At 37.4% G+C, this 20,730-nt stretch overlaps 1 protein-coding gene across 9 annotated transcripts in view; it reads left to right on the forward strand.

Moving 5' to 3' along the window:
• CDC14B (cell division cycle 14B) overlaps window positions 1-20,730 on the forward strand; it is a 101,713-nt gene that overhangs the window by 67,116 nt on the left and 13,867 nt on the right. For 6 of the 9 annotated variants that reach the window (XM_057549042.1, XM_057549046.1, XM_057549041.1 and 3 more), the window contains exons 6-12: window positions 4,715-4,781; window positions 7,382-7,444; window positions 9,531-9,618; window positions 9,904-10,134; window positions 13,332-13,470; window positions 13,643-13,802; window positions 14,515-14,612. In XM_057549042.1, the coding sequence (XP_057405025.1) occupies window positions 4,715-4,781; window positions 7,382-7,444; window positions 9,531-9,618; window positions 9,904-10,134; window positions 13,332-13,470; window positions 13,643-13,802; window positions 14,515-14,612 (846 nt within the window). Of the gene's footprint in view, window positions 1-4,714; window positions 4,782-7,381; window positions 7,445-9,530; window positions 9,619-9,903; window positions 10,135-13,331; window positions 13,471-13,642; window positions 13,803-14,514; window positions 14,613-19,432; window positions 19,578-20,730 lie in introns of all 9 variants that reach the window. The other 3 variants (XM_057549044.1, XM_057549045.1, XM_007176985.2) reach the window with 1 other exon arrangement.

Below are 20,730 nucleotides of genomic sequence, written 5' to 3' on the forward strand. Positions count from 1 at the left end.
TAAAGGGAAGGTTATGAACCTGACTTAATTGTGGACAAGTTTTGGGATGAGTGTCCCTAACCTTATACAGAATCTGTCTCCTTCTTAAATAACTCTGTAGGACTGTCCATGGATATACTCCATGAATTAGAGATTTTTGTTAGGATAGTCTGCAGAGTTCAGTTATATATTGCACTAAAGGCTGCACGTATATTAGTGATTTAACCAATTAGAAGAATTGCTTTGGACCCAGTATCGCTCTGCCTTTCTTCCTAGCTCAGAGATATCTTAAGTATTCTTTGTGGTAGGTAGGAAAGGATGAAGGTTATTTTCTAAACTGGAGAGTGCTCCATTTTTCTTCTCAACTTATAACAGCAACCGTATACTTCCTTCAGAAGAAGTGATTGTGTTTGTGGTCCCTGAGTCATAGGCACGTTGCTGTAGTGATAATTTTGTTCTACAGAACTCTTCTTTTATAATAGTAATCCTTTATAATAGTGCCATTCTTAAAGTTTATAACGCAAGGTCCTGAAACAGGGATAAGCTTACAGATTTCATATAATCTAAGTAAGGATCCATGAAACATTGTTAATGTAAGAGAAGTTTTGTGTTAATTTAAATACAGGGATCAAAAATAGAATAAATGTTGTTTACTGCCATACCCGTGTTTAAATTCTTAAAGTTTGGGACTGAAAAATGTAGTTAGTTGCTTCTGGTTCCAGGAACAAAAATCATTAATTCTCTAAAAAACAGGACTTAGCTAGAAGCAGTTCAGGTTTGTGAAATTTGAATCTCTTTAGTCATAGATGCCAGACATTTAATGATTCTCCAAGTGTGGCCTGTGAACTAGTGCCAGTCTGTGAACTTTTTGTTACCAGCTTGTGATAAGTACAGGAATTGCGAGTAAGATTTTACAGACTTTTTAGCAATATAATAGAGTATTTTTATGTCTGTGGAATCAAATAATAGAAGAATTTAGGCTTGTATTTATGTGTTTTTTCCTTCCATTTTTCTAGTAATTCATTTTTACTTATAAAATAAGATTATTGCATTATTTTGGGTATGTGATAGTACAAATATTATTGTATTTTACAGAAGTATCAGCCTTTGACAGATTTAAAAATCTGTGCTTCACCACATTTTACTGTTCTGAAGAACTTACTAATTGAGAGTAGGCGGGTGGTCCAGTGGTTAAGACTCCACACTCCCAGTGCAGGGGGCCCAGGTTCAATCCCTGGTCAGGGAACTAGATCCTGCATGCCGCAACTAAAAGATCCTGTATGCCACAACTAAAGATCCTGCATGCCGCAACAAGGATCCCACGCGCTACAACTAAGACCGGGCACAGCCAAATAAATAAATAAATATTTTTTTTTAAAAAAGAAAGTAGGCAAATCAGGATTAATAAAACCTGATAATATTTTGACAGAAATTACACTATAGTCTTTTATCTTTGCCAATTCAAGAGCATAGAATAAATATAACTGCTAACAAGGGATTGTGCAAGAATAGTGTTCATTTGTAGTTAATAACTCCTTTTAGGCTCATAACAGTATTTAATTAGATGTAATTTAAGTTACATATAATTCTTCAACCACTGAGTTTAAAAAAAAAATATATATATATATATATATGATTTCTTAATGAATTGTATTAGATATTTCTCTACCTGTCTACCTGAAAAAACAGTATAAAATATAGTTCAACATTTTCTTAATACTTTTGGATCATTGTTATATGAAGAGCATATACTTCTGTTCTTTGGTATTACCTATAATACTCCTTGCTTCTTAGTTGTTCTTTTTGTGTGTGTTTTTTTGGTTTTTTTGGGGGGGGTGCTCTGTTCTTTATTTTCTTGAGAGGTAGTATTGCAGAGCTGCTAATAGCTTGGCTATTGACATCAGAGAGATGGGAGTTTGACTCTCCGTTCTGCCACTAATATCTCCGTGGTTCTTTACAAATGTGAGCCTTGGTCTCTTAGTCTATAAGTGGGAACTATAGTAGGATCACCCTAATGAGGTGTGAGGATTAAGTAACATCCTGCTTGTGAAACACTTGGTGCCTGATCCTTAGATGACATTTGTTAAACATTCATGTTCTTTTCCTTTTAAAAACCATGTATAACTTAGACACAATTAAAAACTCTAACCCCTATGTGTACATCACAGTAAACTCCTACATATTTACATGTAACTACCATCCAGTTCAAGATACAGAAAATTGTCAGCCCGCATGAAGATTCTCTTTTACCCCCTTTCTAAAAGTTTTTCTTATCTTTTAATGTCATATAAATGGAATCATACAGTATACATTTTTGGAGAGCTGGGATCTTGTGTTTTAAATATATAATGTCTGTGAGATTTATCCATGTGGTGGCAGGTATTAGTATCAATAGTTTGTCTTATTTTTATTGCTTTTGAAACATTCCATTCTATGAATATACCACAATTTATTTGTCCATTATCCTTTTGATGGATACTTGGGTTATTTGTAGTTTTAGGCTGTTATGAATGCAAGCTACTATGAAAACTGTTATTTTTTTAAACTAGTATTTGACATCGTTTTGCAGTTTCTAAGCAGTATTCCTTTATTGATTCTCATCTGTTTTTCCAAGTTTGTTAAATGATCTGTGACAAGGTTTTCCCCCTCACAAAGGCTTGTATCCAGATTCGTAGCTGCTATTTTACCATTTTGAAGAAGTCTGATTGCTTGGGTGGGAGGAAGGAGGTGTGGATGTGTTTAAAGTTGGAGGTGTTAATGAAATAAACATGAGTGAATAAAGAAAGATTCTTGTCTATTCAGATAATGTGGCAGAACTTTATCCAAGCTCAGATCAAAGCTTGACTAGAGCAGGGCTTGGCCCACAGTAGGTTTATTCAAAGTTATGCATTGAATAAATGCATCAAATCCTCACAAAAACTGAATCAACATGCCTTTAACTTGATTGGAAAAGAATTATCATAGGTTAAGAAGATAATAATCATAGCTAACTGAGGAGACATGGTGAAAAACATTGGGATGCAATTTGAGAGTTCATCGTCTTTCCACTGATAATTTTGATTTTGATTTAGACTAAACTACTTCATTTTCCTACCTTAGCTTCTTTATCTTAAAAACATTCCTTATTCCATGAAACAATTACTTGTACAAAACATTCCTTATTCCATGAAACAATTACTTGTACAAAACATTATTTGTGTTGATCCTGTAAGTCAGTGGTTCTTAAACTTGAACATATATCACAATAACCTGGAGGACCCAGCCCCACCCCTAGAACTGGTCTGGGGTGGAGCTTGAGAATTAGCATTTCTAACAAGTGGGGTGGATGTTGGTGCTCCTTGCCCAGGGAGTATATTCTGAGAACTAATGCTGCAGGTCATTTTGTTTTTCTCCTTCCTGAATATTGCCAGTAAGCTATTGGTAAAAATCATTTTCTCGGTTGCATTGAGACCTTTCCTAGCTTTTGGAAGAGCAGCATTTAAATTCAAAAGCTTACAGAACAAAAATGGCACGTTGTAAGGCCTTGCGTCCAATCCTCATGAAGCCTAACATATACTTAAGTAAATCTAACCAATTCAGACAGTAATGTCTAAAACTGTCTTAGCTAAAAAGGATGCCCTTTTCTTTGATGTTAATGTTGCTATAGTAGTCTATATTCTTAAAGTTTGTACAAGAACTAAACATTTTAAATGTGCCGTTTAATTTTTCAGGTAAGTGAATCACAGTGTGAAAACCCAACCACGGCAGGCAATTAATTATGGCCCCAGTAGCAACCTGGTTCCACATAGGGACCAAATAAGTACCATTCTGATAGGCACAGTTGCTTGGCATGCCTAGAATGATCATAATTAAATTCATTTTTATCTTGCCTAATTCTTAAAATTTTCACTTTGTAATGAAATGACTCAAGGTAGCCGAAAAGGAGAAGCAGGTGGGAATGGAGGAGTACCTTATTTTTCTGGACAAAATCTTAACCGACATAAGACATTTGTAGTAAGATTACTAACAGGTGTTGATGCAGTGTTGGGTGGGGCTGTCTAACTTAATTTAAGCACTTCTCCAATGTAGAGTGATTCTCCTAACAGTAGTTGACTCCTTAGTTTCTGTGGTTTTATTGGTACTGTTGTCCTTTAAGAACCAGAAAGAAGTTATCCAGTTAAATTGTTAAAAAGTATAAGAGCATAATGAGAGGAGCAAAATGCTTTTTAGCTTGCACCTATTATTTCAAATATTAGCTTGCTTTCCAAATTTTTTTGCTACGTGGATGGAGATAAACACACACACACAACATGTATATACAGAATCAAAAAGCAGTCTTTCCTGCTAACAGTTTGACACAGTATTCTCCAGTTGGAAGAAAAAATTCAAATGCCTTTCCCTTTTGAGGGGAGGAGTACATACTATTGAGAAGTTGAACTCAAGAAGGAACTTTTGAAGCTCAACTATTAAAGCCAAAAACAGTCTACAGAGATCATTTGAAATTTAAGATGTGGTCATTATTGATCCACATCTATAAAACAGTATCTACTGGAATAGGTAGAAATTACAATGAACTGTATAACAGTGACTTATCCTTTATTTAAAAACCAAAAGGCAAGAATTCTTTTTTTTTTTTTTGAGACTGATCCTGAGTATGTGTTTGATCTTAAATTCTAATCAACTTTGTCTTGAGATAAGTGTACAGCAGAAAATTAAATTAACTGAGCTATGTATTTCAATACTTTTGGAATTTCAGAGATGCTGCTTACGGGAGTTGCAATTTCTACATTACACTTCTTGACTGTTTTTATGCAGTAAAGAAGGTAAGTGACTCGTAGGATACACCCAGTGTTGTGCTGGAGAACTTAAGTACAATGCAAGGAAGACAGGCCTTCTTCCCCAAAGATCTTCCAAGATGTATATGATGTGAGAGGTATCCCATTTCCCTGCCAACATTAGAGTGACACTAAACTAGAAAACAGATTATTCTGAATCTGAGTGCTTCCGTGCATGAGTTGGGGGAAAAGCCACTTGAACACAGGGAACAATAAGAAACAGTTTTGTAATTAAGTTCTAAATTCAGAACTGGTTTTGAATGTGTTATGATTTCAAAGAAAAACAAGAAGTAAATAGGTTACTGGTTTCTAAGTTCTCTTTGATTTATGTATTTTATGGGTCTGATTCCCATCAATTCTGTTTACAACAGACATTTCTATAACACAGTAACTGTCAAATACTTTGTTTTTGTATCTTCAAGCATTCAATTTCTAGTTCAACAGAAGCCCATTAGTTTGTTACTAGGTTTTATATAATACTAAGTATAGGTCACTACTGCTTTGTCAAAGCTATTTAAAAATAACTCCTGTGTTTTATAACCAGGGCTACTTGCTGTCTTTGACTCCAGGGGACAACCGTCATACCACATTTTAAATAAACAGGGTCCCCTGGAGTCATGTGACGCAGCAGACCCTGGTTATAACACTCACTCCCTCAGGTATATTTCTTGAACATCAGGGCCGTGCAAGAAACTAGAATTGTCAGTCAGTAGCCCTTGGATCAAATAAGCCTTCAAAAACATCTCAAGTTTGTGTGGCTTGTATTTTCAGAGGCAAAAGGAACCCAGGTTTACTTTCTTGTATAATGAAACATGGTGGCTTTCTGAGAATTCTGACAGAAATTTTATGGGTTAAACTGAGAGACCTAATTAGTATACAAATTCAGAGATTAATTATTATATCTTTTTTCCTATATAAGGCAATGAGGATGGACCTTAATTTTGGGGCTGAGTCCAGCAACTCTGTGGTGTATGGAGCTAATGGAGGTAGTTGCCGCAGGCTCTGAGACAGCTCCATGAGGCTGCAGTTTAGGCAGGTCATGGGCAGAGGAGGTGATCAGGAGATGGAGGGACAGTAGGTATAGATGACCCCTTCTAGCTACAGTTGCAGTCCTTGCCAGATGGACCCCAGGGGACTGCTGATGTAGCCAGGCATACTTGTCCTTGATCCTAGGGCTCCCTTCTCTCTGCTCCCAGCACCTTTTAAAACAAAGAAAGAAAAGAAGAAGAAACACTTATGAGGGCCTTGGAGATGGTCTACTATAACATTGGCTTTGTTTTTATCAGATGTTATATCCAAAGTTTAATTAGCTGTAACTATAGATCAAAGATTGCTTTTTTCATGCTACATTTAATTTTATTCAAGAGACAACAGCTTCTGATTTTCCATTTAAACATTTTCTATTTGTGACTGATTTTGAATATTATTGTGTATTTGAAATTTTTATAAATGTATCAATAATTATGTCTTGATTTTAGTAGTGCTTTTTTTTAAGTGCTACTTCTAATAGGATCTCCTTATGAAATTCAAATAATAGAAATTCCCTGCAAACTGATACATTTTATGGTATCATTCTGTTATTTTACTGTATCACTCTGTTGTTGTATTATTATGTTATTGTATCATTCTAGTCCAAATATGATATATATTGGGTACTCCGAATTCAAAGAAATAAAATTCATCGTGGATTTGGTCTTGGAATTAGGACTTAAGCAACTATATTTTATAAAATGAGGTTTTTTTGTTTGGTATTATAGCCTTCTTATTTCTCATTCATATTCCAGTAGTTTACATTTTGCACACTGGGTTTGCAGAATCACCCCTTCTGAACCAAGAATACCTTCTTGATCAAGAATTGTTGCTTACATACTGTCTGGCTCAGTAAGCTGGGAGAACGGTTGTCAGAGGCCGCCAGCTCGTCCTTGTCTCAGAAAATAGATACTGTGCTTATTTTGCTTAGCATGCTCTGCCCATTGCAACTCAGAGTGAGGCTACAGAGTAGAAGAGAAAATTCATATATTTTTCCTTATTGAAAGAAGGGTTTTTTCCCTCAAAATTTTGCATTTTAATGTTGATCTCTGGGCTGCCTTTAGTATAGGGAACATTCATCTTTTAATTCAAGACTGTTCAGAATTTGAAAGTGAAGATGTTTATGAAATGTGTGGGATTTGTTTGATATAAACTAACCCATGGTTTCTTTCCTTTATATTATTTATTTAGCAACCGTTGGGTTATGCATTATCTTTGAAGCCTGAATGATGTTGATCTAATAAACTAGTAGGATTACTTTGAAGGCTTGATTATTTAGATCTTGCATGGATAGGATGACTGATGAAGGAAAATAAAAAATAAAATTTCATTAAAATAAATATTGTTAAAAAAATAAATATTGTTATAACTAATTTTCCTGATAATGGAAGCATTTAAAAGACATAGCCCACCTCCTTTGAAAACTACTCAATGGAACATAATCTAAATATAATAATGTTTTTCTGGGGTGCCTCCTGATACTTATTATTAAGAAATTGGATTGGAAACTGTTTCCTTATTTGCATCTTTGTTATTAAAAGCTTTCCTTTGTATTTTAGGCAATGCAGTATGGCTTCCTTAATTTCAATTCATTTAACCTTGATGAGTATGAATACTATGAAGTAAGTTTTCAAGGATATTGTTTTTAACTCTTTTATGCATGTTTTACTTCCAGAAGTAATATTCTTATTTTTTGAAAAATCAAACAATTTAGATGTGTGTAGAGTGAAAAAAAACTCAAGTCTTTTTTTCTCTTATTCCTATTTCTGTAGTCCTAGTTCATATTGATTTTTGCATTTGATACATCTTTCCAGAGTGAATGAGTGTGCTCTGGCATTTTCCTTTAATTTTTAGTTTAAATTTTTTTATTATTGATGACTTTCATACAGTGATTAAATGAGATAATGTTTGTTAAACCCTTAGCATAGGATCTGATGAAATGAATAGCCATTATACATCTAATTAACTCTGGAAAATATCTGTTTTTGTCAGAACCTATTGTTTCTGAGAAGTCAAGACACTTTTGGATGCAAATTACAAAAAGTAAACACAAATGGCTTAAATAAAATGGGGAAAATTTATTGACTTACGTAAATAAAAAGTCCAGGAGCTAGTGTAACTTCACTCATGACCAGATTCAGGTACTCAAGCACTTACCAGAAATTGGGCTGAAGCTAGTTTTGTTCCAAGGTCAGTTCTCCCCAGTTGGAATAAAGATGGCTACCAACAGCTTTGACTTACCCGTTTGATTTACCCAACTCATTGGAAAAGAAAATTCATAGCTCCAGCAGAAGACTCTCGAATTCCTCTCATTGACCTGGCTTAGATCATGTCTCTAGCCCTGACCTAGGTTGTGTTTTTGGTGAGGGTGGGGGATGAGTAGGTATAGAATACTTTGGCCATCACAGGAGTGGAATCGGGTCAGCCCTATCAAATCATACAGGCCAAGAAAGGTGGGGGGGGGGCACAGAGAGGAGAGAGTCCAGGCAGGCAAAACCACAGATGTCCTCTATGTTTTTTAATGTAGTGTATTTTTTTTTTAATTAGTTTGATTCTACCATTCTACCTTCCAAGTAGATAATGAGTAAGATGTTATGCTAAAGGTCTTTTCCAGCCAAGAATACTTGTGGAATCTTGTTTTTTTTGTTTTATCCTGCTATAGTTATCTTGAGCAGACAGTCTCACTAATAATGGAGTGATTCCATAGACAGTACTTTATTCAGCAGTATCTTGAATCCTCAGATAACTGTTCTTTCACAATCAATTTCTAAAGTAACTATTATTTTAAACTCCTAAGTATAACTGAACTATTTTATTGATAAATTGGGTTAATAGTTACTACTAGTCACTACTGTGATGTACCAAACACTTAAAAGCATATTGTGTGATTCATTAGGCCAACTCTGCCTTTACTTCTGTGTAAGAGCAGTACATTTATAAAGTACAATATACATCAATATTTATTTACCATCTTAACTACTGAATATAATTGAATTATTAACACCATTTTTTGTGCTTCTCCTTATAAAATTAAACATTTAAAATAAAATATACTTTCTCTTTTTAGATAAGCAAAACTAATAAAAACACCAGTTGGTATTCCCTCAGTGTAGCACAGTGATGCCTTTATGTGTTTTTTACTAAGGAGTAATATAGGTGCTAATTAGCTTCCCTCTCGCTAGTGCAGAAATTGCAGCATTGCGGGAGAGTAGCAGGGTCACCCACAAATGTCGTTTACTTTCAGTGAAACTGCATTGAGACACAGGGTAGCTACAGACCACCATGGTAGCTTTGTTTAGTCTCTATAAGTATATTTAGAAATTTTGGATTAGTGTTTTTCATTGAGTCCACGATGCCCATTTTATCCTGTTTTGAATAGGAATTCTCTGAATTCAGGATATATCTTACAATCTATGATGCCTGTGATTCAATGAAATCTACCACACATTTCTCATTAAAAACTCCAGACTTCTGGTTTTACTTCAAAATCAGAACATGTGGCAATGCTTGTCCTCATTCCTGCTTACATCTTTTAGCTTGGAATGAACTCATCAATTCCCTTGGCTGATAATTAAGTCAAATAAATCAGTTTTGGGTTACTTGCCTGGCCTATAGATCTTAAGGCAACTCTTGATTTATTTCTTACCTGTTCTTAGGTACACGTATACATACACATACATTGATCTTGTTTTGGTCTTCCCTTTGCAGAAAGCAGAAAATGGAGATTTAAATTGGATAATACCAGACCGATTTCTTGCCTTCTGTGGACCTCATTCAAGAACCAGACTTGAAAGTGGTATGCAAATACATGGGACCAGTATAGTTTTGTTATTAAAAGTATCTATCCAATATTTTCTTTTAAAAGAGGCCAAAGCTCGACTGTCTTAATTCAGTATACGTGGACATTTTAGCACATCATTCTGCCTGAATTTTAACTTTTTAAATTTATTTTTTTCACAGTTATAATCAAACTGGTATTCAATCCCCAGTCCAGATACCGTTTCCACCCAGTTGCAAGTGAAATTGTTATCCATTGTTTTCTTTCTGCATTTTACAGCATCTGGTGAATTTCTTTATGTAGGTTACCACCAGCATTCTCCTGAGGCTTATATTCCGTATTTTAAGAATCACAACGTTACTACCATTATTCGTCTGAATAAAAGGATGTATGATGCCAAACGCTTTACGAACGCTGGTTTCGATCACTATGATCTTTTCTTTGCGGATGGCAGCACCCCTACTGATGCCATTGTTAAAGAATTTCTGGATATTTGTGAAAATGCAGAGGGTGCCATTGCAGTACACTGTAAAGGTATGTTTCTAGTGTTGGTTAAAAAATGGGGGACATGAATGTATATATGTGTAGAAACACACCATACTCGTTTAGATTATATGCAAGGACACATGAAGATGCCTTTGTTTTTTATAGAGTGCTTTTTTTTCCTTTTGTGATTTACTTTTTTTTCTTAAAACCACTTTATTGAGGTATGATTGTCATAAAAAGGCTGTACATATAAAGAATGCTTTTAAAACCCTAATTTCATATGGAAAGTATAGTAAATTAAGTTGTATTCATGGGTAATACTACAAAGGCTTATCACATTCATTTATTCATCAAATATCTATTCAGTGCCTACTTTGGTAGGTTCTGGCATATGTCAGTAAGCAGAGCAGACTCCAAGAGCTTATCTTTTGGACTTTATATTCTGACAAGTTGCTAGGCTTTCAGCAGCTAGAACAGTGCTTGGCACTTAATAAATATTTATTGAATGAATGTGTAATAACACATTGTATGAATATCCTAGGATTTATTTAACTTTTCTCCTTTTGTTAGTTAACTAAGAAGGCAAGGGATACATTTTTGTTAAGAAAAATCCAACACTGGGGAAAAGAAAAACTAAACAGCAAACCTGGGGAATATCAGAAATCTAATCTCGAGAGTTCACACATTATAAGATTCAAATGTCCAGTTTTCACCAAAAAATCTCAAGATATACAAAGAAACAGGAAAGGATAGCTCATTCAAAGGAATAAAATGAATCAACAGAAACTGTCCCAAAGAAAGACCAGATGGTGGACTTACTAGACAAAGACATTAAAACAACTGTCGGGCTTCCCTGGTGGTACAGTGGTTGAGAATCTGCCTGCCAATGCAGGGGACACGGGTTCTAGCCCTGGTCTGGGAAGATCCCACATGCCGCGGAGCAACTGGGCCCGTGAGCCACAACTATTGAGCCTGCACGTCTGGAGCCTGTGCTCCGCAACAAGAGAGGCTGCGACAGTGAGAGGCCCGCGCACCGCGATGAAGAGTGGCCCCCGCTTGCCGCAACTAGAGAAAGCCCTCGCACAGAAACGAAGACCCAACACAGCCAAAAATAAATAAATAAATGAATAAATTTTAAAAAGAAAAGATGACTACTATCTTTGGGGAAAAAAAAACAAAAAAAACTGTCTTTTGTTGTTGTTGTTCACCACATGGCATGCAAGGATCCCTGATCAGGGATTGAACCTGTGCCCCCTGCAGTGGAAGCTTATCTCTGCATCACCCTCAGGGTCATACTGACCTTCTTTTGAAGGATAAGCCATGTTTGCAACCAGTTACCTCTGTTGTCCAGTCCTATAGGATCCCTGAAACGTAAAAGCCTTCCTTTATTTCATCCTGTTTCTGTCCCCTTTAGTCCAAACTGGCAGTCTTCCAGTGTAATCCCATCAGTATTTTTAGCTTCTGATGAGATGGCTGATTAAATCCATGGGTAATATCTTTATGGAACTGATTTTTCAATCATACCCTTGGTATCCAGAACACACTTTCTCACTTTTTTCAAAATGAATAGGCCTAGAATTTTCTAAATGTTTAGTTTCTCGTTCCTTTTTGCTTAACAATTACTTCTTCAATTCCTCTCTCTCCTCTCACATCAGTCAGGAGAAACCAAGCTGCACCTTTAACACTTCACTTATGAATTTAAATCTCCTTTGCTAATTATCCAAGGTTGTCACTCATAAGTTTTACCTTCCACAAAGCACTAGAACATAATTCAGCCAGGTTTTTTTGCCACTTCTTAACGAGGATTGCCTTTCTTCCAGTTTCCATGTGAGTCCGTTGGAATCACCATTAATGTCTGTATTCCTGCTACTAACAGCCCCTTCAAGGCAATCTAGGTTTTTTCTTTCTTTTTTTTTTTTTTTTAATTTAACATCTTCATTGGAGTAAAATTGCTTTACAATGGTGTGTTTATCTAGGTTTTTTCTAACATGTGCCTTAAAACTCTCCCAGCCTTTAGAATTCCAATGCCAAAGTCACTTCCACATTTTTACATAATGTTTCAGTAGCATGCCACTTCACAAAATCTGTATTAGTGGGAGTTTTCCAGAGAAACAGAACTAGTAGGATGTATATATAGAGAGAAGGAGATTTATTATAAGGAATTGGCTTATGTGACTATATAGGCTGGTGAGCATAAAACCTGCAGTGTGAACTGGCAGGCTGGAGACCCAGGAGAGCCAATGGTGCAGTTCAAGTCCAAAGGCTGTCTGGTAGAAAATTCCCTCTAACTTTGGGAGGCAAGTATTTTTGTTCTGTTCAGACTTTCAGCTGATTGGATGAGGCCCACACACATTACGGAGGACAGTTGGCTTACTCAAAGTCTACCAATTTCATCCAAATACACCTGCCAGGTTGACACATAAAATTAACCATCACAGGAGGTAATGATACTAGTCTAGACGAGAGTAAAGGAGGACAACAGGAATAGAGTGGGAAAAAAAGTCCACGTGCAAATAGGTATAAAAGTAGAGTAGAAAAAACAGTTGGATGAGGGAGAAAGTACAAGATTTTAAGCCTGTATTTTTGGAAAGATGGTGGTTCCATTAACTGAAAACCCAGAGTATAAAACTCTGCACTTACTGAGAATCATCGCTTAGAAAGTGATTTTCAATCTTGGCTAAACATAGAATCAAGTGAGGGATTTTAGGAATCTCTGTGTCCAGGCTGCATCACATACCAATTAAAACTCTCCGGTTGGGCTTCCCTGGTGGCACAGTGGTTAAGAATCCGCCTGCCAATGCAGGGGACACGGGTTCAAGCCCTCATCCGGGATGACCCCACATGCTGTGGAGCAACTAAGCCCGTGTGCCACAATTACTGAGCCTGCGCTCCAGAGCCTGCGAGCCACAACTCCTGAAGCCCTGGCGCCTAGAGCCCATGCTCTGCAACAAGAGAAGCCCCTGCAGTGAGAAGCCCGTGCACTGCAACGAAGAGTAGCCCCCGCTCACCACAACTAGAGAAAGACCGCACACAGCAACAAAGACCCAATGTAGCCTAAAATAAAGAAAGAATAATAAAAACAAACAAACAAAAAAACTCTCCAGTTGATTGTACTGTGCATCAAAACATGTGAACCACTGTTGAGGGGAGCAGAATCATGGGAAGCTTTTTTAAAAAATTCTACCTGCCCAACGAAATTCTGGAGCACATGACACCAGGTCTCATTGGTTTGTTTATTTTCCTAGCTGGCCTTGGACGAACAGGCACTTTGATAGCCTGCTACATCATGAAGCATTACAGGATGACAGCAACCGAGGCCATTGCTTGGGTCAGAATCTGCAGACCTGGCTCAGTGATTGGACCTCAGCAACAATTTTTGATGATGTAAGTGGATGGAGAGCTTTTGTAATTCCTCAGGAACGCATGGGTCTGGAAAGTGATGGGAAGTAGAATTTTCCTTAGGCTCCAGTAACAGCAGATAGTCTAGTAGGAGAAAGTTGTTTGTATGTATCTTTCTGGAAGGCTGTATTTTGATATTGTTACTTAAATACTGTAGGAAACAGGCAAGCCTCTGGATGGAAGGTGACTATTTTCGTCAAAAGTTAAAGGGTCAGGAGAATGGAAAACACAGAGCAGCTGTCTCAAAACTCCTCTTGGCTGTTGATGACATTTCAATCAATGGGGTCGAGAATCAAGACAAGCAAGAACATGAACTGGTAATCGAACCACCCCCATCACACTGTTGTCATTGCTTTAAGTGCTGTTGAGAACTTTTTAGGGCATGGAGAAAATTGTAGATAAAAATAATAAAGCACATTTTGAGGGATTATCATCACACATTTTTTATACTTATAGCCCTCTCTAGGAACTTTTTAGTCAAAATAGTTAAAATGAGGTTATGTGTCCATAAAACTAAAGTTTATTTTTTGTTTACTCACAAGGCACTGGTGATAAAAAGAGGTATGTGAAGTACACTCTTTAGATGGACCTCGTGACACCCCTTTCCCCCATTTTTTTCCTATTTCATGGTAGCTGATTTAGGGAACCAATTGTTCTCAGATGGGGAACTTTAAAGAACCAAGAGTTTAGGGGGTAGCAGTACTATATTAAGTGGTGGTAAGTAGATTGTGAAATTTAAAAGAGAGTGTTTTCAATACTGAAAACCCATTATGCCTCTTCACTGTTAAAATGTTTTATAACAAGAGTGCTATTGGGTTCTTTGTCTATGAAAGTCAACTTTTGGTTGTCTCGAAATGTGTCTGGTACCTTTATTTTGAAAGCAGCAAAATATTTTAGAGTTCATCAGAATGTTGAAGTATATTTATATGTGTCTATGTATGATCTATATGGGTAAATGTAGATGCTATGCTTCGCTGCATTAATAAGTACAGCTTAAATCATTAGCTCAGTGTTTTTCTACTTACACAGTACAGTGATGACGACGAAATCAATGTAGTGACACAAGGTGATAGACTTCGGGCCCTGAAAAGCAGAAGACAATCAAAAACAAACGCTGTTCCCCTCACGTGAGTCTGATTTCCTTCGTGTGGTTGTAGTTATTTAATTTGTGTATAAGGTCCTTCATGAGCATTTTTTCCTGTACATTTTCTCCATGGTTGCATGCCCATTATGCCACTTTGAAATGAATATCTACTTTATTTAAAATCTAAGGGTGTTGCCTAAGAAGCTCTTGGCTATCCTTTGTTTATCTCTGTCTTCTGTTGCAACCTCGCTAGCTCGTATAGACAGGAAAGCACTATTCGGAGTGATTTTTCTCCATGGATAATAACTGTCGACTAAAAAAATATTCACAGCCTAAAAGTTGAGAGTTATGTTTCATTTGGCGGAAATTTTTAGGACTTGAAGAAGCCCGGGAGGCAGCATCTCAAGTAACCCTGAGAGAACTGCTCCAAGGAGGTGAGGAGGGAGCCAGGATATATAGGAGTTTTGCAGCAAAGGTAGTCTGAATGTCAAAAGATTACTGTTAATAAGAGAAAATAGATATCTCAAGTTAAGGAATTTAGCGCTTTTCTATGTATGGGAAGATGCAAGAGTCTGGGCTCACTGAAATAATTCCTTTGATATGCTCCTCAGCTATCTGGGGCCAGTATCTATGCTGAGTTTCCTCAGGGCTCACCATGGGGAGTAGGAGTGGCTGCAGTCTGATGGCTGCTAGATGGCAGGTATTCTTTCCTTCCTGAGTTCCCTTAGGGCTCACCAGCTCATTGTTGGCTTGTGGCTGTAATCACTGATGACTGTGACATCCTTTGTTTACTGATATGACACACAGTATTCCATTTCTCATAAACATGTTACATCCTCAAGAGAGCGACAGCAGATATAAACTGTAGAATAACTGTGGATTTGTCCAGAGTTATTAAAATTGTGAATTTCTTTAAATTTACTACCGTATTACACATAATCTGTTTTGATATGGTAAACTTTAATTAGTAGTGACATGGTGGCTTAATGTCATTATATTATTTTAAGTCAACAGTGAATTGATTAAACTATATTTTTGTATTAATTTTTTGTTGGAGGAATTTTTCAAGTTACAGAAGAAGGTTTAGTATGGAGATAGGAAGTTTTATAGTTATTGGGTTGTGTGTGTGTCCACTTATACTTGCTTCTGTAAGTGTTAGTCGGGATTCAATCTCATGGAACGTCCAGGATTGTTAGAAAGATATGTAGAATCAAAAACTTGACCATTGTACTTTTTTTTCTAGGGTATTCTCTAGTAGATGCTCCCACCTATACCAATGGATTCCTTCCTTCTAGTACCTTTCATTGTGGGGTGGGTGCCAAATTTCACACCACCCCCCTTTTTTGGTGATGGAGATAGGTCATCTTAGTATTCAGTAAGCATCCTGTAATATGGCAAGGAACTATGACATAGTAAATGGTTATGGCAGAGAAGAACAGGCCTTTTTTTTTTTTTTTTTTTTTTAAATTTTATAGCTACTTTATTTATTTATTTATTTATTTATTTATTTGGCTGTGTTGGGTCTTCGGTTCGTGCGAGGGCCTTCTCCGGCTACGGCAAGTGGGGGCCACTCCTCACCGCGGTGCGGGGACCGCTCTTCATCGCGGTGCGCGGGCCTTTCACTATCGCGGCCCCTCCCGCCGCGGGGCACAGGCTCCAGACGCGCAGGCTCAGCAGCCGTGGCTCACGGGCCCAGCCGCTCCGCGGCATGCGGGATCTTCCCAGACCAGGGCTCGAACCCGTGTCCCCTGCATTAGCAGGCAGATTCTCAACCACTGCGCCACCAGGGAAGCCCAGAACAGGCCTTTTTAATTAAAAGTAGTTCTTCACTGGTATCTTCTCATAATCTTAAAATCCAAAGTAGAATTACACTTAAGGGATGTGTCATCATGGGCCACTGCCTTGGGAGATTCTTAAAAGACCCAAAGAAAAGGAACGAGTTTTCCAAAATAAAGTGCCATGTGAATGAAAGGCATCAGTATTGATTATAGGCATTAATTAAGCATTCTCTTTGCTGTTTAGTTGTGCATTCAATCAACTAGAATGCTTTAAATAATTTATTTAATTCCAAATGCCATTTTGTTTTTAATTTCATTATAAGTCTTCATTTAAGGTCTTAATGGTTCTTTTTTTTTTTTAGTTACTATTTTTTAAATTAGTTTATTTTTAATTTATTTTATCTTTGGCCATGTTAGGTCTTCATTGCTGCACGCGGGCTTTCTCTAGTTGCGGCAAGCGGGGGCTACTCTTCATTGCGGTGCACGGGCTTCAGTAGTTGTGGCACACGGGCTCAGTAGTTGTGGCACGCGGGCATAGTTGCTCCACGGCATGTGGGATCTTCCTGGACCAGGGCTCAAACCCGTGTCCCCTGCATTGGCAAGTGGGTTCTTAACCACTGCGCCGTCAGGGAAGCCCTTAATGGTTCTTTTTATTTAGAAATAGTATAGTCCCTCCAAATAATCATTCTGAAGCCAATTTTAGACAGGAGGAAATAGCTAGTGCCCTAGAGCAGTGCTTCTCAAACTTCAGTGTGCATTTGAGTCTCCTGGGAAGCTTGTTAAAATGCAGATAATGATCAGTGGGTCTGGGGTGCCATCTGATTCTGCATTTCTGGCAAGCTTCCAGGTGTTAAAGATGCTGCTGGTCCAGGGACCACACTTGGAATCACAAGCCCTAGAAAACGGATGATTTGGGGGGTTGCTTTTAGTCATGTCCAGGTTTTTTGTTCTGTTTTTAAGAATCTGCAGCATCAGTTTATTTCTCAATAGCTTGTTGCCTTCTGTTCAAAAGTCAAGTTGGGAGTCAGGGATGGGAATTCTGCTTAGTCAAAGGTTCTTGAGTTCGATAGGGCTTATAGGAAATTTTCTGTAGTTACTCTGAGTCTGCTATCTTGTGAATATGTTTTATAAGAGTTCAAATCATTTGATGCTCCTTTCTAGAAAAATGAGACTATAAAAGTCTCTTCCATAGCTCATGGATTTGTGGAAACATAAAAGAAAACAATAAATGTAGACTAAAATTAGAAATATTGTTGGAAACCAAAGATGACAGTAGATGCTATGACATTTATCTTGGTATGTGAGGTTCCCTGGGGTGGTAGTTGATGGATGGCTGAATGATAGTAACTAGCAAAGACCAGTGGAGGAAAGACCAGCCTCTGTGCTATCCATTTGCTTAGTTATCTGTTTACACCCCACCTTACCCTAAAAGGAGTAAAGAACACTGGCCCTTTGCTCTGAAGCACTCTTGGCATTCTTGGCATGTGTTAAAACAATCTTTTTTTTTTTGGCCACGCCTTGCGACTTGTGAGATCTTAGTTCCCCTATCAGGGGTCGAACCTGGGTCCTCAGCAGTGAAAGTGTATTCCTAACCACTGGGACTGCCAGGAAATTCCCTAAAACAACCTTTTACTTGGTAAAAGTTAAAAAAAAAGGCTAGCTCAGGATTCCCTTTAATTGTAATTGTAATCCCCCAAAAAATAGAATAGTCCCCAAACCACCCTCTTCCCATACACACAATTAACAAGATTTTAGGTCACACTTTTAAAGGAAAAGCAAAATGCTAAAATTCTAAGCTCTTAATTATGCGTAAACACTCTGGGAGATTTAAGATTAGTCACAGCAGATTTTCCTTCCTTCTCCTTCCTTATCCCTTCCTGCTTTTTCAGACCCTCTTTGCTGTTACAGTCATCTCATTTTTGCTCTATTTGTAGCTCTTTTGGCCCTAGAAGAGGAGGTTAACTGGAGATTTCCTTTCCTTCCCAAGTGTTTGTTGTTATTTTAGAAATATTTAAAAGTCCCCTGAGAGAGAGAGTTTGCAGCAGCAGCTTGGGTTGAAAAATCTAAATTCAATTCCTGCCTCCTGATTTTGACCCATCTGTCAGTGTGGACATGTTATTTTGCTTCACTGTTGGTACTTAGCCAAATGAAAATGTAAGAGGGAAAGTTAATTAAAAATATATGAGTACTGGTGATTCTTAAAAGAAAGTTATAGTACATAAAGTAATCCAGTCATTGGTTTCTGTTTTACAGTCAATATTTGGGGAGAATTAAGTGTTAGAAATTGTAAAATTGGTAATTTTGTCAGAGAGCTTGTCTGATCCTGACTACCATGAAGACAGGAAATTATGTAGCACCATGATCTTGAAGTGATCTTCAGGATAATGGCAAGTATATTATTGTCTGTGCTAAAACAGATTGGGTAGATTTTGTAACTTCATCCATGCTGCCTATCTTTCTGCATTGTGCTGATGATTTCTGCTAGGTTTGTTAGGGGCGAAGGAAATGATGCATGAAGAGTGGAAGTGCATCCTATGGGAACAGGTAAAAATACAGATATAGTTAGCCTTGAAAATCCCTTAAAACGACCTAAACAGTACAGTGTAAGTGGGTATGTTTCATCATTGAAAAATAATTCTCATGCCATGAGCTTTACTAGAGGAACAAATGAAAATCTATAAAGCAGACACAAGCCTGTGTCAGTTCAGGGCTTTTTTTGTTTGTTTGTCTGGTTGGTTTTGCCTCCTTTTTCTCTGTGATTTGGTTTTGTGTGTGCATATTGTGCTTTTTGAAGAATTTCAATCGCATAGCTACGACTCTAATTTCAGTATCATGCAATTAAATTAACATGGGGTAGTTATCCAACTAGAGATTGGGTCTAATCTTTCTTTACCAAATATCAAATCTGTTTAAAACTGAAGACAGCATTTTTTTCCAACATAAAATGGCAAAATTTGATCCCTGTTTCCTGCTCCTTTGCATCGCAGGGTATCTAAAATTCACACGTGGCTTTATTTATTTATTATTTTATTTATTTTGGCTTCCCAATTTGAACATCTGTTCTTTCCCCTTCGCCCCTTTCCAGATGTTCCCTAGCTGTGCTGACCTCTGCACTGTGTAGTGTTGTCATCTGGTGGATTGTTTGTGACTACATTCTCCCCATCCTGCTATTCTGTCTCGATGGTTTAAGAACACAGTAGCCATCAGGACCCTTGACAGATAGCTGCTGTGTAAGTGTCCCATTCCACTTCTCTACTAGTGCTCACCTCTGGTGTCCAGTGTGTTTCTCATGATGCATGTTTTTCTCACTATCAGCTCTTCTAGCTTTGTTGATTTGCCTTTTTTCAAAGGTTCTTATTCTGAATCATTGCACTTCATGGGTTGGTGGCAGGGAAGGAAGTCTTCTCTGTTACTTTCATACCAGGGATATTAAAAGTAACACGCTTCGTTTAAGATGTGCTTACTCTTAACAGATTTTTTGAAATAGCAATTTATGATGACAATGACGTAGTTTCTTTTTCTTATCAAAAATGTATAGTTAGTTTGGGGTAATTGGGGTGGTTTTCTTTCAGTCAGTTGTCTGTACAACTTTCCTCTGGTTTTCTAGAGTAAATATCGTTAATATATCCTTTCCAATCTAGCAAAAAGAATTTTCCCACTGGTTTTCTGCTGTTAGTAAAGACTTTATTTTGTAGCCATGAGGTCTAGTGAGCATTGCATCCTTTTTCACCTCTGATTCTGCCATTGTACACGGTGCTCTCTCAGCAGGCACCTGCTTCCCTAATAAATCTTCTGTCTTGAGTATGCAGAATTTTCTCCTCTACCTCGTTTCACTTCCTCCCCTTTAGGGAATACAGTTAAGTATAGTTTTCAACACTTGGTGTTGAATGAAGGTAGGAAAGCAGAGAAAACTGGAGTCCCTTGTTTATGTTTGTGTTTTCACATGACAGGCACTGTGCTCCTTTTTCCTTCCCACTTTCCTCCTTTCCCAAAAGTAACTAGAATGCTTTTATTAGGTTAATAGAGGCAGAATTTGTATTCTCTTGATATCTTTCGTCATTAAATGAATACCTTCACAGTGAAGAGACTCCTTTTCTGCAGAAGAATGTGGCAAGAAGCTTTCCGGGAACATCATGTTAAGACCAAGAGCACAGAAAGGAGGGTGTATCCTGTGAGACTGTGGTTCACCATTACCCTCTTATGTCTAGGCTGCATTCTTTTTTTCTCTGAAACTTTTTCTTTAGCTCAAATTTTAAGAATTTCTTGTCTTGTTCCAACTTGGACTTGGGAGTTATAAAGGAATACAAAAGTGCCTTCTAGGATCTCCTCCAAAGTAAAATTCCATTGCAACCAACTCTAGTACTTTGTGGTTTGTTGAATGTT

Source organism: Balaenoptera acutorostrata, chromosome 6 (genome assembly GCF_949987535.1).
Source record: "Balaenoptera acutorostrata chromosome 6, mBalAcu1.1, whole genome shotgun sequence".
Classification (NCBI taxonomy): Eukaryota; Metazoa; Chordata; class Mammalia; order Artiodactyla; family Balaenopteridae; genus Balaenoptera; species Balaenoptera acutorostrata.